At 43.1% G+C, this 27,398-nt stretch overlaps 1 protein-coding gene across 3 annotated transcripts; it reads left to right on the forward strand.

The window, feature by feature from the left end:
• Window positions 1-5: 5 nt before the first annotated feature.
• LOC113931132 (neuroblastoma breakpoint family member 6-like protein) lies at window positions 6-25,123 on the forward strand. 3 transcript variants are annotated; one of them, XM_027608924.2, is made up of 9 exons: window positions 6-456; window positions 4,559-4,774; window positions 7,276-7,375; window positions 9,701-9,936; window positions 13,146-13,197; window positions 14,111-14,274; window positions 16,167-16,274; window positions 17,253-17,372; window positions 23,386-25,122. In XM_027608924.2, the coding sequence occupies exons 2-9, from the start codon at window positions 4,597-4,599 to the stop codon at window positions 23,394-23,396; spliced, it is 969 nt and encodes a 322-aa protein (XP_027464725.2). In that variant the 5' UTR covers window positions 6-456; window positions 4,559-4,596; the 3' UTR covers window positions 23,397-25,122. The 3 variants fall into 3 exon arrangements, with proteins under 3 accessions (XP_027464725.2, XP_027464739.2, XP_027464731.2); XM_027608930.2 differs by lacking the exon at window positions 6-456 and adding an exon at window positions 4,219-4,350 and having other exon boundaries at window positions 23,386-25,123; XM_027608938.2 differs by lacking the exon at window positions 16,167-16,274 and having other exon boundaries at window positions 10-456; window positions 23,386-25,119.
• Window positions 25,124-27,398: the final 2,275 nt, after the last annotated feature.

Here is a 27,398-nt window from a genome sequence, read left to right on the forward strand (position 1 = left end):
ATCGCGCACCTGCGCGTCGCCGGCCCCGACGCACTGAATCGACGCCGCCCGGAGCTGGTCCGCTGGCCGCACGCAGGGGCGCAGGGCTCGCACCGGCCAGAGGGGCCGCGCTGAGGGGGCCCGGCGCTGCCCCTGCCCCTGGAGGCCGGGCGCGGAAGAGGCTAGTTTGACGCGCAGAGCGCAGGGAGAGTGTCCACGGCGGCCCAGGCCGGGTCCCGAGGTCAAAGGTCCCAAAGCCTGAAGCGTTAGCGGAGCGGGGCTCGCGAGTGGAGTCCTTCTCGCCGCCTGTACCGGGGGAGTCGTTTGCCGAAAGCGGGCCGCAAGGAGAAGCGTGGCTCCAGGGCCGCGGCCAACGAAAGAAGACACACGAGTTTCCGACCGAGCGGCTGTGTGGCGGGAGCAAGGCCGGCGTCCAAGAGAACAGTTAGGGCCCGAGCGTGCAGAGCGGCGGCGGAGGTAGGGTGGAAGCGCAGGGCGGCGGGTCGTAGGGGGAAGACCCGGGGTCCGGTTCGGGGCCGCCGAACCTTCCCGAAAGCGGTCTCGGTCCGCGCCGCCTCGGCTGCTGCGTCCCCCGGAGTCCGCCGGGTGATGTTGGGGACCCCGGGTCTCACGGGCGCCTCTCCTCGGCAACCTCGCCCACTCTTTGCTGAGGAAAGGAGTTGGTGAAAACAGGCCTAAACAAACGATTTGACTCCAAGAGCCTTTTCCAGAGTCTCCTCCTGCTGCTCACCTCCAGAGCCAGCGACAGTCATGACCCTCCCCCGGTGCTACTTTACCAAAAGTCTTGCTTAGGGGAATGTAAAATAAGCAGGGGTGATAATGCTTTTCTTGAACGTGCTGCTCTCACTTGGGGCTCATTCTTGTCCTTAATTTTACCAAGACCACCAAAGTCGAGGGCCTACTTCCACTTCCACAGAAAAGTCTGAGGCCCCTTCTCTGTAGCTTCCCTCATCATGTTCACGCTAATTCTTCCACACAAACCTTTCCTTTCCTTAGGCGGCTAATGCCTCCCCAATCACCAGGGTATCTGCTGAGCTCCACAGTTTCCCTCCTTCCTGGATCTTCATCTCTTGATACTCACTCCAGAGTGAGACGCTCAGTGGTCAGACCCAAGACCCAGCATGCTAATCAGTGACCTGTCGTCGCCTAAAATTCCAGACATCTGCCCGCAGAAAGATCAGAAGTAGCAATGGCTTTGGTTTCAAGTATTCAAAATGACCCACCATACTCACCTGTCCTTTCAAAGTCAGAGAGCTCTGAAAAAATCCCCTGGTTAGAGCCTGTTCTGCTCTGGAATTAACCTAAGGGGTATAGTTGCCCTTTTTCCTTTTTAGCGTTGCCTCCTGAGACCCACAACCCTGTAATAACCTGTCCTGCCAGTGCAATAGATAATCCAACAGAAGCACTGGACACGTAAAAGTGCAAGGAAAACCCTCCTTTGACCAGCAGTGGAACCCAGACCTCCCACAAGGAAGGCCAGAATTCTGCTACTGAACCACTGATGCTTGTTTCTCAACTGCTGGAGTAGGTCTAATCAGAACAAGTCTCTGGAAGGACTTTGAAAAAGCAATTCTAAAACAGCTTTACACAGCTCTTCTCTTTGGAAAACAGGTAGCACATAGAAAACACTTGCAGCAAAGACTTGCATAGGGGATTTATGTAAAGTAGCACTATAAAGTAATGACACTCAAATCAGAATATCTGATTTGAAAGAGCCTAATTGGGGGGGGGGTAGCAGGAATCTCTTCCCAAGTAGATAGTAGACTTCTAGAAAAATATCAGAAAATGGGGCACCTGGTTGGCTCAGTTGGTAGAACATGCAACTCAATCTCAGTGTTGTGAGTTTGAGCCTCATGTTAGGTGTAGAGATTACTAAAAATCTTTTTTTTTTTTTTTGAACAGAGACACAGCGAGAGAGGGAACACAAGCAGGGAGAGTGGGAGAAGGAGAAGCAGGCTTCCTGCCGAGCAGAGAGAGCAGAGAGCCGGATGCAGGACTTGATCCCAGGACCCCGAGATCATAACCTGAGCCAAAGGCAGATCCTTAATGACTGAGCCACACAGGCACCCGAGATTACTAAAAATCTTAAAAAAAAAAATTAGTTCAGACTCTTGTGTCTGGTCCTAAATCTAGTGTGGACCTATGGAAAGCTAATTTCCTCCCTGGCTGAAGCAAACTCTGCCCTTCCATTGCTTGGTGCCTCCCAAACCCTTTCCTCCCATTTTTTTTTCCACCAGTTCTTTATGAAAGTTCAGGAGGCTGGCTCTTTGCGTATGCGCTGAGTTACTAATGGAAAATTGGGGTGATAATTGAGTTTCTCACCTCTGAAGCTTCTTTTCAGTGTCTAGAAAAGCCCAAGGAAAAAATAGTCCAGCTTTTAAACTGTGATGTCTTTAAACTGCTATCAACTGTGATGATAGCAGAGACCTATACAGGATGGATAAAAAGTGAAAATTCCAAATTTCTTTCCTTCATCACACCATCTTGGCCACAGAAGGCAGTCAGGGAAAAACAATTTGACATGTCCTGTAGACACTAGAATATCACTTCTTCAACCAATTTAAAAGTGTCCTCCTGCCCTTTGTATGAGAGTCATATCTTCACTTACAGTGCCTTACAATTAGCCTGGTACAGACTTGTACTATTCTCTCTCTTTTTTTTAAGATTCTATTCATTTATTTGACAGAGAGGGAGAGAGAACACAAGCAGGGGGAGTGGGAGAGGGAGAAGCAGGCTTCCCGCTGAGCAGGGAGCCAGGCATCAGGCCTGGCTCCATGCAGGGCTCCATGCGGGGCTTGATCCCAGAACCCCGGGATCATGACCTGAGCAGAAGGCAGACGCTTAATGACAGAGCTACCCAGGTGCCCCTAGACTTGTACTATTCTTAATATATAGCCCTTTTCTGTCTAACACACTGCCGTAGCTGGAACTTAACTTTTATACCCAATTTGAGAGGATTTGAATCCATTGTAATTGGTTGTATTTAGTGTTGGTTGGAGATTGCTGACAGTTGTTTTCACTTCCACCACCTCATTGTGTGATTTCTGTTGTTAAAAAAAAATTTCTCCCTGCCCGAGTCCTGAGATCAAGTCCCACATTGAGCTCCTTGCTCAGCAAGGAGCCTGCTTCTCCCTCTGCCTGCCGTTTCCCCTGCTTGTGCTCTATCAGATAAATAAATAAGATCTTTAAAAAAAAGAGTAACATTAGTTTATAAGTCATCCCAAGGTGGCCACTACATGTATTCAAAGACATACACAAAAACTCTTTCAGGGGCGCCTGGGTGGCTCAGTCCTTAAGCATCTGCCTTCGGCTCAGGTCATGATCCCAGGGTCCTGGGACCGAGCCCTGCGTTGGGCTCCCTGCTCAGTGAGAGCCTGCTTCTCCCTCTCCCTCTGCTTGCCGCTCTGCCTACTTGTGCTCTCTCTCTGTTTCTCTGTCAAATAAATAAATAAAATCTTAAAAAAAAAAAAAAAAACTCTTTCAATGACTTTGACAAATGGGAAAGATACCCTGTGGAGCTAGACAGAATTTCGTTAAGTGACAATCACAATATATGTATATAGAAATTAAAACACAAAGTGATCCCCACATACAGGAGGAGGGCGGGGCTAGGAAATAGGGATGTCAAACTCGACTTCCAAGTTTAATGAAAAGCCAATATATTTCCTCAATGAGGGAAAAGAAGCAGACATAACCCTGGGCTATGGCAAGAAGAAAATTCAGACACAGGATAGAAATCTTCGTAAATTAATTATTCACGCACTGAATATTATACTCAGAATTTTTCTTATAATATCAAACTGATGTGGAATAAAGCTAGAGAACCAAAGAAGAACACCAAGACTACCAAAAAGTTTTAAATTTTTCCTGATGGAAAAGTGAAGTGACTTAATGACAGTCCTTAAGACAATGAAAGAATCTGGGAAAATATTGATTCCTTTATGTTTTCTATGCACTTACAAGAATAAACAATGAAAAATATGCTTAAATTTTAGAAAGAGGTGTGGTATCAGCACATGGGCGCACAAACACTGAGAGTGGCTGCTGGGAGTTTGGGGGGGACTCCCCATCAGTGGTGACCTTCTCAACAGACCAGGTGACCTTGTGTATCAGCGAGGCCTCAGCAACTGGAAGACAGGGGTCCCTAAGATTCCATGACACCCCCCACTTTCCAGTTCTGTTATTGTGACTCCAAAGAGTTACCTGGCAGGCTGGGTACTCCGTCTGGCACTCTTACCAGAGGCTGAGTTGCAGGAAGTGCTCCAGGCTCTGAGCTCTGGTATCTTCTACCTTGTTTTTGTGGTTAAGAATTCTTACAGTTGTGGAATGCTGACAAAGTTTGGCCCCAAAGTAAGTATGAATTACATCTGCATACTTTAGACCTGTTTAAGTCCATTTTTCCCCACCTAATGAAATTTTGAGGTATAATTTACAAACTATAAAACTCACTTATTAGGATTGTACAGTTTAATGATTTTTAGTAATTTACCAGGCACTGCAGCCATCACCATAATCTATTCACTTGTTTCTAATTATTTATTGGGTTTCTGCTCCCCAGGTCCTGGCTCTACTTCTTCTACCACCACAAGCTTCAGCATGGCAGAATCTCTCACCACTTTCTCTGATCCGAGGACAGAAATGAGCATTCTGGAAATCAACCAGTACTTGTGCTCCCAGCTGGAAAAAAATGAACAGAACTTCCGAGACCTCATGGAGAAATTCCTCACATCCAAAGCTACTGCTTACACCCTGGCCAACCAGCTGCAGAAATACAGTAAGCCCTATGGGTTCACAGTCACCAGAGTGATAAATGATTGTCTAACTTCCTTATGAGAAACTAAACACTCTCCAAACTTTATTCTTCTCTCTCCATCAAAATTAATCTCATCTTGACTATACTCCTGGAAAGGTAGAAGTGGGTATTTTACCCTCAATTTGCAGAAGATGGAAACACTGAGGCACAAAGGAGTAGAGTTTACAGTGAGAGGTAGGGAGGCAGAGAGGCTAAAACCCTGGTTCAGGCACTGAACTATCTTTTCTCTCTCAGGAACATGTGTCAGATTCTAGAAACATATAGTATCACTGTTGGCTTAAATATCTCGGGATTCAATTCCAACTTTTACTAAGTACCCTTTGCAAAGCATTGTGCTAGCTGCCCTAGGAGTGTACTAGTATTCTCGATCTGCCATAAGAGCTTAAAGCTGTCTGTTCCCCACTGAACCGCAGATACCTGGAGATCAGAACATCAATAGCAGATGCAGAGGGAAGTCCTGATGCCTGGAGCAAGATTTTTTTTCCCATATGAGTTTTTTTTTTTTTTTTAAAGATTTATTTATTTATTTTATTTGAGAGAGAGAGAGATTGAGAGAGAGAGAAAGCACATGAGATGGGGGGAGGGTCAGAGGGAGAAGCAGACTCCCTGCCGAGCAGGGAGTCCAATGCGGGACTCCATCCGGGGACTCCAGGATCATGACCTGAGCCGAAGGCAGTCGCTTAACCAGCTGAGCCACCCAGGCACCCTCCCATATGAGTTTTAAGAAGCTGTTCCTCACACTCTGGTGAGATTGAAAGTATTTCCAGGAAAATCAGAGACTCTGTAACATCTTTTCAATCTCTCCCTGAATATGAACTTTGCAGACAGCAAGCTAGTCCAGGATCTGGGCTTTGAGACGTGGAGCCAAAATGAGAATGGAGGAGCTGGCCCTTCCCTTTCCACCCTCAGCTCTCACATTTGGAAATCCTTGGACAATCCCAAACCTGTGGGTAATGGGGGGGCCAGAGGGGAAGCAGCAGGAAGCTGTAGTGACTGAAGGAACCATGATGGAAGTGAGGACACATAAGAGAGGAATATTAGAGGAAGATTCTTGCTAATATTGAAGTAGAGTTTGCTTTCAAATTTCTACAGTTATTTTTCAATAAATCAATGGGGGATAAAATTTGCTACCCAACTTACTAGACATGGAGAAAAAAGCTAAAAAGCCTACTTTTTAAAGAAGGAAAAGGGCTTCTGGGTGGCTCAGTTGGTTAAGTGACTGCCTTCAGCTCAGGTCATGATCCCAGGGTTCTGGGATCGAGCCCCACATCAAGCTCCCTGCTCCCTGGGATCAAGCCCCGCTTCGGGCTCCCTGCTCCTCGGGGAGCCTGCTTCTCCCTCTCCCTCTGCCTGCCACTCCCCCTGCTTGTGCCCTTTCTAGCAAATAAATAAATAAAATCTTAAAAATAAAGAAGGAAAAGATGAACTTTGGGGTGTGGAAATATAAGGGTTTTTTTTTTTTACATTATTCATTAAAATCACAATTGAAGACAAATTTTTTGAAGCTAGAGAAGAAAGGAGATATCACCCTAGATCTTAGTATAAAGATAATACAGTGCAGTGATTAAGAGCATGTATCCTGGGCCAGACTCCTGGGGTCAAATCCAAGTTATCTTCTTTGTACCTCACTTTCCTCATCTGTAATGGTAATAATAATATTTACCTTTTTAGCTAGTGGTGATGATTACATGATAATAATTCTTGAAAATCTACTAGAACAATGCCATGGAAGCACTATGTATTAGTTCTCCCTCTATTCTAACACAACACCTGGTAGCATTGGAACATATATCTTTCAGATTTTTTCCCCTCCGTATACATATTACACAGTTGTATCCAGATACTTGGATATCTTTGAAATATTGGGGGGATTATTGAAACTCTCAACATGGGAGAACTATCAGTCCTACAGACTTTGGAGCTTTCCCCAACACACAGGAAATCACTACTTCATTCATGTCCCAGGTTAATGGTTTCCCTAAGAGGCTACGAGGCTTGGTAAAGTGGCCCAAGATTTGGAGTCAGACCTCAGGGGATATGAATTCTGACTTGTCTCCTTCCAGTTCAATTATCTTGAGTAAGTTACCTGCCCATGAGCTTCTCTTTCCTCATACCTAAAATGCCATGTAGGGGCGCCTGGGTGGTTCAGTCGTTAAGCGTCTGCCTTCAGCTCAGGTCATGATCCCAGGGTCCTGGGGCTCCCTGCTCAGCAGAAAGCCTGCTTCTCCCTCTCCCACTCCCCCTGCTTGTGTTCCCTCTCTCGCTGTGTCTCTCTGTGTCAAATAAATAAAATCTTTAAAAAAAAATAAAATGCCATGTAGTCTGGGAGATTGAGGAATGAGATGTGGAGCTCCCAGCATGGAGCCTGGTTGCCAGGGATGGACCCTGCTTCCTCCTTTGAAGGCAGCGAGCACAGCAGCATGTCCAGCTTTCCCCTGAGGCAGGTGTGTCTGTTTTCTCAGAGTGTGAAGAGTACAAAGGCCTCATCGAATCCGTGCTGGAGGAAGAAGTACAGTTTGACAGGCAGCTGGCAGAGAAGATGACACCAGCTGCAAGGCTTGGGTAAGTAGGTACCTGTGTGGGAAAGTGTGAAGTACTATTTGAAGTGGGGCAGCCCAGGCTGCTAGTGTAAAGAGCGCATTTGTCCAAGGAGAGGGATAGAGAAGTACACGGTGGGCACAGAACTAGATAAAGACAACTGGCGGGGCTGTGGGAATTGGGGGGTAGTGTAGTTAGGTCTCTAGGGTTCTCCCTTAAATATCATAGGAATAAAATGGAGAGGGACACCTGAGATGGAGTACTAGCAATGTGGCTTCTAGCTGTGTGACCTTGGGCAAATTTACTTAACTTTCTGTTTTTTAAAAGATTTTATTTATTTATTTGACACAGAGAGAACCAGAGAGAGAGAGACAGAGCAAGCACAAGCAGGGGGAACAGCAGGCAGGAGAGAAGCAGACTCCCTGCCGAGAAAGGAGCCCAACGTGGGGCTCAATTCCAGGACCCTGGGATCATGACCCGAGCCGAAGGCAGCCGCTTAACCAATTGAGCCACCCAGGCGCCCCAAATTTACTTAACTTTCCTGAATCTTAGTTACCTCAACTGAGGTACAACTTCCTCTGTAAAATGAAAATACTAACAGTATCATAACCCTCAGAGGGTTATGAAGATTAAATGCATGATTACAAGTTAGAACTATCTCTGACACACATGAAGCTCTCAACAAATATTTTCTGTAATTGTTGTACTTTATTTATTTACTTATTTTTTTAAAGATTATTTATTTATTTCACAGAGAGACACAGCGAGGGAGGGAACACAAGCAGGGGGAGTGGGAGAGGGAGAAGCAGGCCTCCTGCCGAGCAGGGAGCCTGATGTGGGGCTTGATGCGGGGCTCGATCCCAGGACCCTGGGGCCATGACCTGAGCTGAAGGCAGACGCTTAACGACTGAGCCACCCAGGCACCTCTTTACTTTTATTTTATTTTATTTACTTATTTTTAAACATTTTATTTATTTATTTGAGAGAGAATGAGAGATAGAGAGCACGAGAGGGAAGAGGGTCAAAGGGAGAAGCAGACTCCCTGCTGAGCAGGGAGCCCGATGTGGGACTCGATCCCGGGACTCCAGGATCATGACCTGAGCCGAAGGCAGTCGCTTAACTAACTGAGCCACCCAGGCGCCCTATACTTTTATTTTTTTATAGGTGTGGTGGTTTTCATTAATGGACTAACATTTTCTACTACAAGAAATATTTTCCAAGCTTTCCAAAGTGTCTTTTCATGACAAAAATGTTTCTCCTTCTCAACCTTGATTTTTTTTTTTCTAAGTATCATACTATGTGGAGTACTAACTGGTAGGGCTATTGGGTATATAGATAATCAAGCAGCTGTTGTCTGGAAAATAGTTTATTAATAATTTAATACTGAGTACTAGCATTGTTTATCCTCAGAGGGTTTCACATGTAAGGCAGATTGTGGCATTCAAGATGTCTTTTAACCCTTTGTTGAAATGAAATCTGAGAAGCTCAAATATGTAAAATCTAAAGCAGAGATACTTGATTGAAGGAAGCCTAGGTCTAGAGCCTCTGTTCTCTAGTCTATGCCTTCACCAGCTCTGACACTTTACAGAAGCTCTATGGAATAGAGTTTGAAAGACAATCTGGAGACTAGCACTTAGTAGGACAGCAGGGAGGAGATTCAGGCATCAGATGAGGTAGATGACTATAAATGTCTAGTCCAGCTTTAGGATTATGTTGTTCTATGTGGTATTAACTGAATACCTACTTGTGTATGCACACTCTGTTGGGTACTGTAAGTTGCGTAATATGTGGCACTATCTCTAGCCTCAGAGAGCTTGCATTTTAGATTGGAATCCATGCAAAATATTTGTATAATCATTAGAAAATGGTGAAAACCCACTTAGAATGATGTAATTGTTGTAACTCAGAACTTTATTTACTCTTTAGTGTCTCCTTACTGATTATGGCTTATTTTCATGTCACTGAAAAGAATGCTATGCTTCTTGACCCTTTCATTGATTTTTCTTTTCATCCTTTGAATCAACACCACATGTACCCATCCAACACTTCTATATCTGGCTTGTGCATGTGTGCACGCCACTTTCTGCATAATGCTTGATGATATATATTCCATGGAAATGGATGTGGGCTGAATTGAAGAACTGAAGGGGCATCTTTTCAAAGTAAAGTTCATAAAAAACAAAGAAACAAACCCAATGCTGTTTCCTCATTCCCTCTGCCAGAGGCAAGTCATACAACTTGTGTAAAAATTCATCTTGGGAAATTCCTTAGTGGCATTCTACGAGATGTCTCTGCTGAAACTCCCATAACCTATGCACTGTTACATTTTACTTGTTTTTCTTACTTTAGGAAATATGATCCCCTAATTCAGGCTCAGGCGCGAGAACTGACCCACTTACGACAGAGGATACAGGAAGGGAAAGGTATCTGTTATCTTTTCATTCAGCATACAAAGAGCACGGTCAAGTCTTTTGAAGCCCTCTTCAGGAGCACTGGCATTGCCCGCTACCAGGGACAGAGATTCTGTGAACAACTGGCCCAAGGAAGCCAACTGGCAGAGAACCTTGCCAGCAAACTCACCACTGGTAGGTTGGCTTACAGGCTATGGAGACCCTTAGATCCTCACAAAGATTCTAGCCTCACATAAGTCTCCGTGCTTCCAGGAAGAGTGACTTTTTAGCCAGATGTCCTACTGTTTTGTGCCCTTCTCAGCCTATTGATGGTGATGCTATCAGGTAGAAATACCTACCGGGACTCACCTAGGCCCAAGGTGAGCCCCCACAGACATTTCCTCTTTCTTTTAAGGATAATTGATTTACAGTAAAATGGCCCACTGTAGTGTCAGTGCTGTGAGCTTTCAGAAATGCATATAGGGTGGTGTAAGCACCACCACAATCAAGATACAGAATAGTTCCATTACCACTAAAAGTTCCTTTGTGCCTCTATGTAGTCAACCATTGTCTCCCGCCCCAGTTTCTGGAAGCCACTGAATCTGTTTTCTGTTCCTACAGATTTTCCATCTCCAGAATGTATCAGTAGTTTGTTTCTTTTTCTACTGTTGAGTACTATTCCATTATATAGATATACTACATTTATTTATCTATTTACCCATTGAAGGACATTTGGATTATTTCCAGTTTCGGGCAATTATGAATAATAGCTATAAAGATTCACATACAGGTTTTTGTGTGAAAATACATTTTCACTTCACTTCAGTTGGGTAAATATGTAAGAGTGGGGTTGCTGGGTCACGTGGTATGTGAAGAAGAAACTGCCACACTGTTTTTCAGTGTGGCTATACCATTTCAGATTCCCACTGGCGATGTGTGAAAATTTCAGTTGTTCCCCAGTATCAACTTTTGATAATTTCAGGTTGTTGTTCTTTTGCTTTTTGTCTTTTTAGCAATTTTAATAAGCATGGGGGCAGGGAAGGCATTGTGGTTTAATTTGCATTTCCTTAATGACTAATGATTTTAAGGATCTTTTCAAATGCCTATGGACTCTCCTTATATCTTTGGTGAAGCCAGTGTTCAAACATTTTGTGATTTTAAAATTGAGTTGTTTGTTTTCTTATTATCAAGTCTTAAGGGTTCTTTACATTTCTGCATACAAGTCCTTTATGAGATATTAAATTTGCAAATATTTTCTCCTGGACTATGGCTTATCTTTTCAGTCTCTTCACAGTGTCTTTCAGAGAGCCGAATTTCTTAATTTTAATGAAGTCCAACTTACGGATCATGCTTTTGTGGTTATATCTAAGAACTCTTTTCCTAAAACAAGGTCCTTTGCCTTTCCACATAAATTTTACAATCAGCTTGCCATTATCTGTTAAAAAAAAAAGTGACAGCAACAAATTCCTCTTGGGATTTTGAGTGGCATTGCTTTGAATTTATGAAAAATTTGAAGAGAATTGACATTTTTAATAATACTGAGTTTTCTGGGGCACTTAAGTGGCTCAGTCGGTTGAGTGTCTGACTCTTGGTTTTGTCTCAGGTCATGATCTCAGGGTCCTAGGATTGAGCCCTGTGTAGGTTCTCTCCCTCTGCTCCCCCCGACTCTCTCTCAAATAAATCAATCTTAAAATAATATTGAGTTTCCTAATTAATGATCATAGTGCCATATTAGGTTGAGGAAGTTCCTTTTTTGATTTTTTTGTTTTATTTATTCATATTTGAATGAACAAACAAATCTTTTGTTTTTTGTTTTATGATGGTGACTGCTGACAACAGGGAAAAAAAAATTATGTCTCCTAATGCAAACATGAGGAGGCATGGTCCAACCAAGAAATGTTTCCACCTTATTTGAGGAAATTCCTTTTTATTCCTTATTTTCTGAGAGTTTTATTTTGAATAGATGTTGAATTCTATCAAATGCTTTTTAATCATTTACTGAAATGGTTGAATATTATATCATATATATATAATGGGTCCTGTTAAAACCCTCCGGAAATTATTTTTTTTAAGATTTTATTTATTTATTTGACAGAGAGAGACACAGCAAAAGAGGGAACACAAGCAGGGGGACTGGGAGAAGGAGAAACAGGCTTCCTGCTGAGCAGGGAGCCCGACCTGGGGCTTGATCCCAGAACCCTGGGATCATGACCTGAGCCAAAGGCAGACACTTAACGACTGAGCCACCCAGGCACCCCTGGAAATTATTTTTTAGCAGGCAATCAACCCCATTAGGGTCAGACTCCCAAGTCTGTCTCACCTTCTATAGGCAGTGGTTCCAATGTCAGGTGAGCGTTCAGTACCTTTGATATGCTGCTGTTTGGGTTGGTCCAGCAAATATGTTACTCAGGCTTAGTCTGGAGTAGGTGGTGGTTTATGGGGTAATTCAGTTCTCTAATCCTTTGTCATGATCTGTTGGGCCTATTCCACACATATTCGGTTTGTGGATGAATCCTGGTACTTTTGTCAGCTCATAGACCGTTTTCCAGCCTCTCTTCTCTATGGTATTTCTTCTATACTTTCAAGTTCCCAAGGGTCCCTTTTCCAAGTTCCTCTGTTTAGAAAGATTGAGTTTTCTCAGAGATTTCTCTTCTCACAATGTGTTGCAGTTCTGCATGACTGAGGCTACTTTGAGAGCAAGGAGGCAAAAAAATTGAGAAATAGAAAATAAAAGGGAGCACTCTTCACACGTTTTAGGCAAGAGGTCCCTTTTTCCTGGTTCTTTTGATGAGAGAGTTAGATTCTCTTTCGTGGTTCAGGTCACTCTTCAGCTGCCTTGACAATACAGTTCAGCAACTGTGCTGGTCTCTAGGTGGGGTCAGGGGGAAAAAAGGAGGAAAAAAAGGAGGGAAGATTCTCTTCACACACTCTGGCATGCACAAGTGCCTTTGTCAAGATTTGGTTAGAAAGGTTCAGTGGGTTCTCCTGAAGTTATTGCTCTTCAGAGACTGCAGTGTGTTCTTTATGAGAGCCTAAAAGGACACACAACCATGGTCTAGCCACCAGCTATGTGGCAAAAATGAAGGTTACAGCTGGAGAAGTCCAGAAGGCAGCTGAACGAGTATTCTGTGCACTGGACAAAAGACATTTTCAACTTTTTGCCTTGACTTGGTAGCAGATGTCATGGTGATGATCTCCCACACCAGGAAGAGACCGTCCAGTGTTGCTCAGGAAAGCTTGCCAGAGTACTTCTCTGAAGACATAACCTAAGGCCTCTCTCTCAGAGCATTCTGAACAAACATGTGGAGTATTACATCTCTGATCATATAGGCCCTCATATTTGTAATGTGTGAAATGGGACCTGCTCAATTTCTGACTAGCTGTTTCTATTTTTTGGTTTGTAGAAAATCACAATGATAAGAAGGATGAAGATGGACAGGAGCCTCTGGCACCCAGGTAACTGAATGCTGAAAGGGCCGGTAATGGAATGGTGAAGTCTAGAGAAGATTCCAGAAGCAAGAGACCAAAAGGCCAAAGTCCCAGATCCAGGAAAAAAAACTCAGAAACTGCTGATTGTACCTATTTCATTCATTCATTCATTCATTCATTCATCATACAATGATGTGTCTGTCCTTTTAAACAATGTTGTCTGTTCTCTGTGCAGTTCTTGTATTGGTTACCATTTCCTAGTAATTCATCAAGTTTAATTAGCTAGAGTCAGTCTGACATAAAGGCCAGAGATCCCTGGTTTCTGTAGTCTAAAAACCTGTATGGTAAAAAAAAACAAAAACAAAAAAACCCAGAGTGAGACATTGTCTCAGGAGCCCTAATTCAGTGGACCACTTCATATTTTTTATTTTTATTTTTTAATTAAAAAATTTTTTTATTAGACACAGAGAGAGTGCAAGCAGGGGGAACAGCAGAGGGAGAAGGAGAAGCAGGCTCCCTGCTGAGCAGGGAGCCCGATGTGGGGTTCGATCCTAGGACCCCAGGATCATGACCCGAGCCGAAGGCAGACGCTTAACCGTCTGAGCCACCCACACACCCCTACTTCATATTTTTTAAACAAAAGTTGGCCACAGCATTCTAAGGTCTCTGTGTGTCATGAGTGTATTTGAGAGTAGTTGAGTCTATTTCCTGATCCACGTTATGTGGTCAGCAACCTGCTGCTCCCTTCTACCCAACTCTAGGCACAGTAACCCTAGTCAGAAGGGTTATTGGATTGTTATGCTTTCTCTCTCATCCAGATGGCCTTTTTGGTTTCTGGTGTCTCTTCCAGGAGCTTCAGATAGGACCAGCTGTGAAGCTGTGGTTCCAGGTTGCCTTAGTTTAATCTCCTGTCTTACCTCCCTCCCTGCCCCCACCCCAGGCTCAGGAGGGAGCTCCAGGAGGAAGAAGAGAATGAAGTCTCGGAAGACTCACTAGGTGAACGGTATTTGACTCATTCCAGTCGCTGTGACTCTCACCAGCCTCCCAGCAGCAGTGCCTTCCCCTCTGATGTGCAGGAAGCCAGCTCTGCTGCGGAAGTCACCGGTGAGTACTCCCATTATAAAGAGAATAAAATTCCACCAACACTGGAAAAATGGAGAATAAAGCTCCAGTAGCTTCTACATGCTTACCACCTCTGTCTAGGCTGAATGAGATCATCTCTGCAGGCAGGCCCTAAAGATTAACCTTGAAAAAATTATTAGGCTGAACATAGCTCTGGGACCAAGTTTCAAGTACAGGTCCCTGGTGGGTCAGGTAATTTGCATTGTTCCTGGTCCACACCTCACCTTAGTCACTCTGGTCCCCACTGGCATGTGCAAGCTGATGGACTCCAGGCAAGTCAGATTGAGAGTGAAGGGATCATGGCAGACTCTCTGCTACCACTTCAGCATGTGTACAGAATCTAATAGACCTCCTCTAAGATGAAACATCTTAGCTTTCTGGGAATGTTCTTGCTAATTATAGTTCCTGAACAGTGTCCCTTAAGCTTTTCTAACTGCCTGAGAAATACTAGCAGTTTTGCCCATATTTTTGGAGGTGCATTATCATGGTTCCAATCTTTAGTTTTCATCTCCCCTCAGATGACTTGCTTCCTTACAAGGTTCCATCTGAGTACCAGAATATCAGGTGGTTTCCCTAAGGACAAGGCTCATCTTTTGGCAGCCCTTGGGTAGCTAGGGTTCCCATCCTTTGTGTGATACCATTTTTAAAAAATGTCTGTGGGTCTAGTCTCAGTGCTTTAAGAGCCCCTAGGTGTCACAGCCTCACTGGTTGTGTGTGTGTGTGTGTGTGTGTGTGTGTGTGTGTGTGTGTAGATTAAAACCCCAACCTTCATCTCCATTCCCTTTTTTGACTGTTCGACTTTATTTGGGGATAAAAGTTTGGATTGTTAGAGAATTATATGTCTTGTGTCCTCTTGTAGGCATGAGAAGGAAACTTTTTAAGATTTTATTTATCTATTTATTTGAGAGAGAGAGAGCACGCAGGGGGAGGAGCACAGGGAGAGGGACAAACAGACTTTGTGCTCACCATGGAGCCCTAGGAGGGGCTTGATCTCAGAACCCTGAGATCATGACCTGAGAGGAAATCAAGAGTCAGATGGTCAACCAACTGAGCCACCCAGGCACCCTCAGAAAGAGACTATCTTAATCCAGTCAGTGTTAGCTGAGTTTTTTAATAGTGATATAAGCCATGTCAGGTTTTGTCTTTTTGCCAATGGTGGGTGCTTTTTATTACCCAGGCAGTCCCCTTACAAAGGCTTCCTCATTCCTATTTCCCATTTCACCTTGAGATGTCGAGGGAGGTCTTTGTCATCTATTAAAGATGTCCAGTCATAAATCATGTGGGAGAGGTATTTAGTAGAGACATTAACTAATACCTGAAAGTCTTACGTGAAAAGTGGCCACATCTCGGGGCGCCTGGGTGGCTCAGTCGTTAAGCATCTGCCTTTGGCTCAGGTCATGATCCCAGGGTCCTGGGATCGAGCCCCGCATCGGGGTCCCTGCTCGGCGGGGAGCCTGCTTCTCCCTCTCCCTCTCCCCCTGCTTGTGTTCCCTCTCTCGCTGTGTCTCTCCCTGTCAAATAAATAAATAAAATCTTTAAAAAAAAAAAAAGTGGCCACATCTCTCCCAGTACTAGATAAGCCCTACTCAGAAGGCTTATTTGGTGTTTTCCCGCCTTGTGTCAACCTCCTTTATACTTCCCATATCCTTGTGTGAGAGGTGGTCCTGTGGAGTTTGCTTAGCATTGGACCATGCTTTGTTTGAAGGCCTTTAAGGGCTGTTAAAGGAAGTCCCCTGGTGTTCCCTGATGAAAGAGGAAGTTGGCAGAAGAATGGCGAAAGGCAGGGATCTTGCTGAGAGGCCCTTGGCCACCCCATTAGTGATGAGGATTCTCCATCTTCTACCTCATTCCCTGTCCTGGTGGAATGGCTGCAGAAGATGAGATCCAGAGCCTGCACCAGCACCTGAAGGAAATTATTTTCATCAATGACTGCCTTCAAGAAAAGCTGGAACATCATCTCAGCATTTCTGACCAAGGAAATGGTAGGGGCGGCTCAAGTCGGCCTGCTTCTGGCAATATGTATCTTTCTAAGGACTTGTCGTGTGTTTCAGGGCTTCACAGATTGCAAGAACTTGATATACCTTACTTCACTTACTCTTAGAAATGGCCCAACTAGGGAGAATAGGGCAAGTATGAATAGTCCTACTTTTTTTTTTTTTAAGATTCCATTTATTTATTTGACAGAGAGAGACACAGCGAGAGAGGGAACACAAGCAGGGGGAGTGGGAGAGGGAGAAGCAGGGAGCCCGATGTGGGGCTTGATGCCAGGACTCCGGGATCATGACCTGAGCCGAAGGCAGACGCTTAACGACTAGGCCACCCAGGTGCCCCTGAATAGTCCTACTTTTTAGATGAGTAAATAAGCTCAGATAGAGATTTGCCCCAAGGTTGAGCTATCCCTCCATCTTCGAGTTGTCCGACCTCCAAAGCCCTTCTTGTGATTCCTCTGCTATATGCTTTCTGCTGCTCCTCTCCTCTTGCATGGCAGTCATTCAGTAGAACTCAAGTTGCTGAGTACCACGTTCAGCAGAGTGAGGGTCCCTGCTGCTGCCGTCCTCATCCCCCTCTCTAATGTCTTGGTTACTCTTCATTGTCCCTAATGTGGTTCTTCTCCCCACATCCTCCTCTTGGACTGCACTCACACAGAGGCCATCATTCCTCAGTCTTGGGCTGGGCCAGAACAGTGACTGGGTCTCTTCCACACCAGAGCAGCAGCTATGTCATGAGAAAAGTCTACTTCATAATTTCAGCCACTGGGTGTGATAATACTAATGAATGAGCTGGCATTTTTTAAGGGCCTTGTGAAAATTAAGCTTCTGTCCCATTACACTAAAGTCCCAACCTTTGAGTCCCCAGGGTTTTCTTCTGGGCTGAGAAAGAAGGGGAAAAGGAATTGCAGAAAGCATTATCTCAAGTGAATGTGTTTAACTTGCCTAAACTGTAATTATTTCCTGGACTAGGATACACGTCTAACCTCAACAGGCAGAGCTTGGAGTCTGTTGCCCAGCTGTACAATGAAAACAGAGGTATCAGGGGGAAAAGTCTGAGCCTTTTGGCTCACCTGAATCGTATTTCCAGAGGTAAGTGGTCAAAACCCCCGAGAGAAGGTCACTCTCAGAGCCTTCTTTTCTCTTGCCATACCCAGCTATAAAAACAAAAGGTGATAGGGAGGCCACAGCTACCCAAATCCTCATGACTCATAATTCTCAATCTAGAGAGGGCTACCTCGTAGGTGCTCCCTCTACAGGCCCCCAGACCCCAGGCTCCAGGAAGGAGTACCTCTGGGAAATCCACCGTTTAGGTACAAACCACAGCTCACGAATGCAAGCCTGAGAAAAAAAGAACAATCCTCAAAGGTGAGAAGACATAAGAGAACAATTATTTTAATTGAGTAAAATTCGCCAAGATTAGATAAACTCTGTCTTAGAATGCTGAAAGAATAAGGAAACAGAATTTAGATTCTAGGTCAGTAGTCTTTGAGGAAATGTGAGGACCAGATAGGTACCATGAGCTTAAAAGGAGCAAAACCCCAATTTTCAAACTGATGAAAATAAAGTACTAAAAAATTGAAATAAGTATAGCTTATATTGATCCTTGGCAAAATACAAATTTATTGCAAACTATAATATTCCAATTGCCTTACGGTTCTCAGCTCTTCCTATTGAGAAAAGCCAAACCAAACCAAATTGCCTTCAGATTGGCAAAAATATTTACAAACCTGCAAAATATCTTCAGCCTAACCCCTATACACCAGACTCAGCATTTACTGTGTTTTTGCTGTGTACAATGCCCAACCCAATAGACATCCCTGCCTGATCTGGTAGGTGCCCGTTAAGAAAGGTCACCCAAGATTCTTTTTACCTTCTTTTTTTCTTAAGGTTTTTATTTAGTTATTTATTTATTTGACAGAAAGGAAAAAAAGCATAAGCAGGGGGAGCTTCAGAGGGACAGGGAGAAGCAGGCTCCCCACCAAGCAGGGAGCCCAATGTGGGGGCTTGATCCCAGGACCCCGGGATCATGACCTGAGCTGAAGGCAGAAGTTTAACTGACTGAAACACCCAGGCGCCCCTACCTTCTTTTTTTGTTTTGTTTTGTTTTAAGGTTTTATTTATTTATTTGAGAGAGAGTGAGAGAGAGAGCACAAGTGGGGGGAGGGGCAGAGGGAGAGGGAGAAGCAGACTCCCTATTGACCCACTGAGCAGGGAGTCCCACGTGAGGCTCATTCGCAAGACCCTGGGATCATGACCTGAGCTGAAGGCAGACGCTTAACCGACTGAGCCACCCAGGCGCCCCTTCTTTTACCTTCTTGTACCTATGTTGCTTTTGTTTCCAAGGACTCTTCTAAATAGGACTGTCCTCAGATTCCTGGAACCAGTTGCCTGGTGGCTCAGAGAATGGAAGGACCTGGGAGTTCATGTCAGTCCTACAGCACCCAGTGACTACAGGCATAGGAAAGCCCAGCTACTTGACTTGAGGGAGCCTTTGTGGTGAATTAGCTTTGGGCAAAGGGAATCTGGAGGTGAACTTGGTAAAGACCCAGGTAGATAAACAGAAGGAAATCCTTGCCTTGGAAATCCAATGGAGAAAGAAAGATTCACCTCAGATCGTAAGAAGGAAGATTAAAATCTTTAGGTCCAATGGGAAAGAAGCCCATGGTGGGACAGCTAGAGAGAAACAAAGAGAACCATGGGAAATAGGGCAGGTCTCCTAAGTAGCTTTAAATCATGCTGTCATTATAAGAACCTGGTAAGGTTTTGCCTAACACAAATGCCTAGATACCACAGCTAGAGATTCTGATTAATATGGTTTCACATGTGTTTAGGGTATTAGTTTTTAAAAGCTCCTAGGTGAGGGACACCTGGATGGCTCAGATGGTTAAGCATCTGCCTTCAGCTCAGGTCATGTCTCAGTGTCCTGGGATCGAGTCCTGCATTGGGCTCCCTGCTCAGCAGGGAGCCTTCTTCTCCCTCTGCCCCTACTGCTCCCCTTGCTTATGCTCTCTCTATCTCTCTGACAAAAAATAAATAAAATCTTTTTAAAAATTAAAAAAAAAAGCTCCTAGGTGATTCAAATATGTGGCTACCAATGAGAAGGACCATCAATCTACTAAGATCTCAGCTTACCAATACAGAAGTATCTCAAATGTGCAGTTTCTTACGAAAGGCCGACACTAGCCATTGATGGGATTTGCATTCCTCTCTCAACAGTCTTATTTGTATAGCATGGAAAAAAGAGAAGAGGTAGATGGATGGATTAGATCTATAACCAGTCTATCTGGAGCAGTTTCTCCGATTTTTTTGACCACAAGACACAGTACAATTCTTTGTAACCCAATGTTATGTTTAAAACAAACAAAAAACCTTACTATATATAATGGGCCATATGTAGTATTATCCTTCATGGTTCTTTAAGTAAAACCTGTAGTAAACAGTCTACTATATTGATTTCACAACCCACTAGTGGTTCCATTTGCAATTTGAAAAATTTTGCTTTTGATTAGTCTTTTCATTAAACAAAATCCTAAAAGAGTATTGGGGCAAAATTTTTCCTCCACCCATTTAGGTTTGAATGGTCCAGGACCTTTGAATTAACTAATGATAGATAAACTAATGATAAATAAACAGGAGAAAAGACAAGATTCCTTTACATATGCATGTGGGAATTGCTTTGTAATGAATAACTCCCAGAATACCCAGAGGTAAAAGCTTGTATACCAACTTAACAAAGGGTTTCAGGGCTTCATGGAAAAGTATGGAAAATTCTGTTGGACTTTTGATGCTATTGGTAATGGACAGTCTGTATCCATGCCACTGAATTCTCAGGAAACTCTCTTGGAAGGGTGGAGGGTGGTTCATGTGGCACCTGTATTTTTGGGATGTTCTGCTCTAGTCAGATAAAGGAAATTCAGATAAGATTTTAGATTTTTTTTTTTTTAAGATTTTATTTATTTGAAAGAGAGAATGAGAGAGAGAGAGCACATGGTGGGGGAGGGCCAGAGGGAGAAGCAGACTCCCTGCTGAGCAGGGAGCCCGATGCGGGACTCGATCCTGGGAGTCCAGGATCATGACCTGAGCCGAAGGCAGTCACTTAACCAACTGAGCCACCCGGGCACCCAAGATTTTAGATGTTTTAACTTGAAAATAATCTTCACACCAAATCTGATACCTTCAAAAGCTTTTAGATATTACTGCCCTAAAGAGAATATAACAGCAAAAAAATCTAAAACTTTAGGGAACAGGGGCACCTGGGTGGCTCAGTCGGTTAAGCATCTCCCTTCTGCTCAGGTCATGATCCCAGGTATCCTGGGATGGAGCCCCCAGTCAGGCTCCCTGCTCGGCAGGAAGCCTGCTTCTCCCTCTCCCACTGCTTGTGTTCCCTCTCTCGCTGCTTCTCTCTCTGTCAAATAAATAAATAAAATCTTTAAAAAAATAAAAATAAAAAAATAAAACTTTAAGAAACAAATTTATATTTGCTTTCCCTATACTGAAGTGAAATACTTAAAAATAAAATCTCCCCCCCCAAAAAAGGTCAAATAAATAAATAAAACCTTTAAAAAAAATCTTTCCCAAAGAAGTAGTTTGGAAAGAATAAGGTGATAAGGAACATCTAGGAATGATAAATTACTTTTTACAGTTTTCACTTAGGAACTCTGTTAGTTGATCCAGTGGAAATATTCCTACAAATGTTCCTAGTAGCAACTGTGTGTTGCCATGTGAACTGGAGAGACCTCCGGCCCTGGTGCTTCCACCCAGCCAAGACCCAAAGGAGTTACTGAAGGTTCTTGGTCTTGTCACGAGAAGAAATTCAAAGACAGACACGCAGTGCAGTAGATGAGTAAAAAAAAAAAAAAAAAAAAAAAAAAAGCAAGGAAGCAAGAAAAGTTCATTAAAGCAAAAAAGTACACTCTTGAGAAGTGAGAGCAGGCAAGCTCAAGAGATATGAGAGCAGCATTCCCTGGGGGTTGGGTGTCTTATATTCACAGTTGTTAACTAGGGAGCAGGAAGCAGGGTTTTGGCTTTTTCTTCCTAATTTGGTCAGGGTTTCCTGTGATGGCATCTGCCATCTTGGCTGGTCTGGTTTGATCCAGCTTCTTGTGGAGTGCTGCAGGGACAGGCCTCTGACCTTCCCAGTATCTGCCCATGACTTCCTCATTGTTGACCTCCAGGTATCCTGTCAGAACTTAACTGCCTACTCTAACAACCTGATGTAGAATTAACATTATAGAATATTGTTCTCTAAAGGGTGTAAATGGATCAGTCCAGGGTTTAACGTTGCTCTTTATTTGCTAATTTTCCCTTTTCTCTTTCTGATGATTCCTTTCTTTCTCTGTAATCTCTTAAGACGAATACTTAAAAGAGACTTCCTATAAAGTCTTATTCCGGTCCCAGCTAAGGTACCCAATACGCTGTCGGAGCCTGTTGGCTTCCTCCAGATTGGAGCCTTTCCTCTCCCTTTGCTTCAACTTTGTAACATAGTGAAAAGGCTCAAGGTGTGGATTTTAGTCTCAGGATTTTCATTTATAGGTCTTGTGGCTTTAGTTAATACTTTGCCTCTTGATACCACTGTTTCCTCATGGCCAAAGGTGGAACTGTACTTGGATGGTAAATTAATTCCGGTACCAATTCCAACTTGGGGGGGGGTTGTTTCCCACACCAACAGGCAATTTTTGGGACACCACCTGGATGTCCTACGATTCAACTCGATTCTGACATTACCTACTAGGTTTACCTAGTAGAAGATAGCATCAGATTCCAGAGGTTAAGGGTTCAGTCCTATGAGACTGTCCCCCACCCTGGCTCCCTCTTCAGATGCTAGTAGCAAATCTGGGTTGTCACCCTATATATCTGACTATGAATCAGAGTTTCCTGCGAACCCCCTCCTAGGGTTTGATTAATTTGCTAGAGTGGCTCAGAGAACTCAGAGAAACATTTTACTTACTAGATCACTGGTTTATTTTTTCCATGTATATATGTGTGTATGTATGTATGTATGTGATCTCTGCACCCAGTTTGGGGCTGGAACTCATGACCCCAAGATCAAGAGTCACATGCTCTACTGGCTGAGCCAGCCAGGAGCCCTGATTACTGGTTTATTTTAAAAGGATATAACTCAGGAATAGCCAGAAGGAAGAGATGCATAGGGCAAGTCAAGGGGAAAGGGTGCAGAGCTTCCATGCTCTCTCTAGGAGCTCCACTCTCCCAGCACTTCTGTGTGTTCACCAACCCAGAAGCTCTCTGAACCCCCATCTTTCGGGTTTTTAATGGAGGCTTCATTACATAGGCATGATTGAATAAGTCATTGGCAGTTGATGACTGAAGTCAACTTCAGCCCCTTTCTCATCCCCAGAGGTCGGGGGATAAGACTAAAAGTTCCAACTCTCCAAATCATATGGTTGGTTCCCCCAGGTAATCACCTTCCATCCTTCCAGGACTTTCCAAAAGTCACCTCATTAATATAACAAAAGACTGATTCCAAGCATTTTAGGAGTTCTGCCAGAAACTGGAACAAAGACCAAATTTACATTTCTTATTATAAATCACAGTATTACAGATGGTGTTTAAGGACCTTGCTGGTTTTCACATTCTAGGACTCTTCCCTTGGCACCACCCTCCTATTAAAAAAAAAAAAAAAAGACATGTATTTAGGAGCAGGATTTCCATGCAAAATACGCTCTCATTTCTAGAACAGACTGTTTCTGAATGTGCATGTTTGAAGCAAGGCACATCTCCTGGGAGGTGTAAAGGCCTTCATTTTTCTCCAGAAGAGTAGAATGTAGAGTAAACTGATCCAGAGGGAGGAGGTGGTAGGGATCTGGCTAACCCACTTGGAGCAGCTTTGAGCAGGGCTATTAGCATTATGAGGTGGTGGGGCCCTGTATACCACACCACAGGGCACATGGTATATTTCAGGGGACTTTCCATCTAATCTGCTAGTATAACTCTTTCCAGACTGTAGTTTAGCACCACGACTTACCCACTTTTCAGGTTGCACTCAGCCTCTTTTCTTTCTTAGCTGTCACTTCAGCCTCAGATATCAGCAGAACCAATAGAAGGTTCTCATTTAATCTAGTTTTTGTCTTCTCTTCTATTTCAGGTAAGAACTAATAGTGGAAATATGAAAAGTTCTTATTTCAACAAAGCTTAGTCATAAATAGTTCCCCCATTGATGAGAAAAGCTAAGACAACAAAACAGTGAAATTCCCAAATCTGAAAGCAAGAAACCTTCATCTCTAAGAATCAAATTTCACAGCCACTCTAGATTTTTACTCCAAATGGATAGTTTGATTGCAGAAATCACAGCTCTTCAGCCTGCAAATTTGACAACTACGTAAGAGACACCAATACCTAGATTCACAGATGATCTTGAGATGCCTAACCCTTTTCTCTCTCCACCCCCATCCTGTGCATAACTGGAGTCAGCAGCAGCTGGAAGAAAATGTCAAGGACTTGGGTCAAGAATAAGGCAGAATAATGTCATGGCAGACTATTCAGCTCTTCAGCACATGTCCATTTCCTTGAAGGATGAAAGTTTAGAATCTCAAAGAATAAGGGTTATTTTATATACATTCTGTTGCCTGTCATTTTTTTTTAACAAATCAAAATTACAAAGTTTTCTTTCTCCAGCTAACAACAGGAAACTCAATATGTCCACTATATTTATATCCCAGAGTGACAGCAACCAAGTCTGGGTGCATCACTTCATTCCAAAATTAAATGTTATTGAACACCTGGTACTAAATACAAAAACTACATTGTGTCTCACACTCTGGGAACTGAGATAACTCAGGCAGAAAAATCTGCCTTCACAGGCATCTGTAAACAGAGCAGCAGTCTCATACATGTCTACCTGTGGGGGACCCCAAAAAAGGATGATAGAATCACTGCCAGAGAAGGATCCTGAGAGTTTTTGTTCACTCTTGTACTTCTGTATAGGTCTAGCAAAAGTTGCATCCTAGAGGTCTCTGTTTAGAATACACAGGGAGAAATAGTATATCTACAGGAACTGGTAGGTTTCGGATAACTCCACTCTCATTTGGAGCTTTTTTCTGAAAATAATTTCTGAAAATAACTACCCATTGATTTGTCTTTTGCAATTAAATATAAAAGCCAGACATCTTATTCTGAAGCTTTGAAACATATAAAGTAGCCTCAAACTTATCAGATTTCCAGGCTTGAAGGCTGATTAATGTAAGAAGGACAAATCCTGGATGGCAGGAAAGGATCCTTTGATGGGTGTATACAGCAAACTAGTGATTTAACCTTTTCTTGTACTGGTAGGTAGTATTGAGGACTGCCATACCCTCCTGCAAGTGGGAGACACATAAAAGGCCAATTTTTAGTCCAGGACTCAGATAGCTGTTCAGTGTCACATATTTTACAATCAATGTCCCTCAAAATTATTTACTTTGAAACATTTCAAACCTCCAGAAAAGTTGGAAGAATACAATTATCACCTTCATTCTGTTCATCTCAATTCAACAATTAACATTCATTTCTCCTTTTCTCTGTCTACATAGACCCACACCTGCATTCCTATTACTTTAGTAAATGCAAGCCCACTTCACCCCTAAATACTTCAGCATGTATTTCCTGATATTAAGGGCATTATCCTATATAACCATAATACAATTCAATTATCAAATCTAAGGACAATATTAAATCAATAACATCTAATATATGCTGCGTAAATTTTCCCATTGTTTAAAAAATGTCATAGCTATATACACATGTATGTATATAGATAGAGATGCATTTAATATCTGTGTCTATATCATATATATACGAGAGAGATTAAGGATTAAGAGTGTGTGTTGTGATACCGATATTTCCCCAGCTCTAATTAAAGTTCCCAGATTTCACTTGAGTCCTTATTACCTGGAACTCTCTCCCGATGTCTTTGTTTTTGTTTTTTCTGATGATATTACATTTTCGAAGAGAACAGGCTAGTTATCTTGTTCAAGATCCTACCTTCTGACCAAACAAGAGTTTTGAAAAGAACAACACATAAGTATTTGTGTTTCCTATTGCAGCTGTCAAGAAGCAAGCCATCCAAGAACAAAGCTACACAATACTGTGAACATTCTTATGTCAAAAATATTAAAGGAAATGCAGCATCTGCCAGCAGGGTTAGTACTCTGTGTTGTGGCAGCAGTAACCTCGGCTCCAATCCAAAACCGTAGTGCCTGGCTTCTATCTTGACAGGGACTGATTCTTTCAGTTTGTTTTTAATCCCAGCACTGACTGTGACCCTGTTTTGCCGCCAGAGATTTACTGCTGACACGCCAGCACAATGTGGTCAGAAGGGAAGGAAAACCCACAGTAAAAACTCCTAGTGTTTGGGAAACTTGGACATGCCCCATCTATGAACATGTGCAGAAACTACTCCAAAATGCTTCCTCTCAAGGAGACTTGTCTCTAATTTCCACTGCTGAAACTGTGCCATCATAGCTGTTTTTCTGGTTGGTATTTAAAATAGTGGAGGCTTTTTAGGAGAAATGAGGATGACCTTAGTGCATTTTTTTTAAAGATTTTATTTATTTATTTGAGAGAGAGAGAATGAGAGATAGAGAACACGAGAGGGAAGAGGGTCAGAGGGAGAAGCAGACTCCCTGCTGAGCAGGGAGCCCGATGCGGGACTCAATCCTGGGACTCCAGGATCATGACCTGAGCTGAAGGCAGTCGCTTAACCAACTGAGCCACCCAGGCGCCCAACCTTAGTGCATTTTAAATAAAATCCAAACTCCTGTAGCCATAGGTCTACACAGGTTTATCTCCATTCCCCATCAATATGGACACTAGTTGTTCTAGCACCACTTATTGAACCTCATTGAACTGAAATTTTTACTGAAAACCAGCTGACCAAATAGATGTCAGTTTTAGGGCTCTCAATTCAGCCTATTTATTGGTGTATCCTGCTGCCATTAGCAATTTGCCTTGCCTGCCATAGCTTATAATAAGTCTTTTTTAAAGATTTGTTTTGGAGAGAAAACGGGGAGGGGCAGAGGGAGAGGGAGAAAATTTCAAGCAGACTCCCTGCTGAGCATGGAGCCTGTTGCCAAGGGGCTCCATCCCATGACCCCTGGGAGATCATGACCTGAACCAAAACCAAGAGTCGGATGCTCAAGCAACTGAGCGCCCCAGGCGCCCCAGTAAGTCTTAAATCAAGTAGTGTAAGTCCTCTAGTTCTCTTCTTTTTCAACAGCTCAATTTTGAAAAATGTGAAACTCTATGTAAACAATTACATAGATTAAGATGTGCTGTCATTTTCATCCTTTTCATTCCAGTGCATTTCATGCCCACCTATGTATTGGTTGACCCCTGTGGTCCAAGGTTCTCTATTGTACCCTCTAGGAAAAATAAATCTCCTATTGTCTGCAGGCTGAGGAAGAGGCAGAATGTCTGCAACACTCAGCAGAGTCTGGATTTTTCCTGAACAACAACAACAAAAATTTGGATCACTTTTCTGGCCTTTGATCTTAGGAAATGTTTCCTTTACTTCTTCCTGAAACATTTCCACCTGTGAAATAAAGCCTTGTGTTATTTATAATTTTTCATTATAGGAAAAGAGTCCTATGAAAGATCCTTAATTTGTTAACCTGATTGTAAGAGCTGATGTTGCAAATTGGAGATTAAGGAAGACTTGACTTTTCTTTGCTTATGAAAGAAGACGGGAGAGAGGCAAAGATGCGAAGTGGGAAGAATAATCTGGAACCTGAACACTAATGTTAGGAATTGGCAGTGAATGTCAGAGTTTGGAAAAGGGAAGTGACTGGATGGGCATATCTAGGGAAAAAAAAACTTTAGTGGAAACAACAGATAGCTGGGGTGCCTGGCTGGCTCAGCTGGTAGAGTATGTATGTGACCCTTGATCTCAGGGTTGTGAGTTCAAGCCCTGTGTTGGGCATGAAGCCTACTTAAAAAATAAAAGTTAAACATATTTAAAGTCCCTTTTATGACATTGCTTATTTGCTAATATGTAATTCTTTTCCATCTTTGTAAATGTGGCATAGTTGAGCTTGATGTGTTATTTTTTTTTTAGAATGTATATTTTTATTTTTGTAAAAGTATGCTCTATGCCCAGTGTGGAGCTTGAACTCACTGCCCTGA

This window comes from Zalophus californianus, chromosome 4 (genome assembly GCF_009762305.2).
Source record: "Zalophus californianus isolate mZalCal1 chromosome 4, mZalCal1.pri.v2, whole genome shotgun sequence".
NCBI lineage: Eukaryota > Metazoa > Chordata > Mammalia > Carnivora > Otariidae > Zalophus > Zalophus californianus.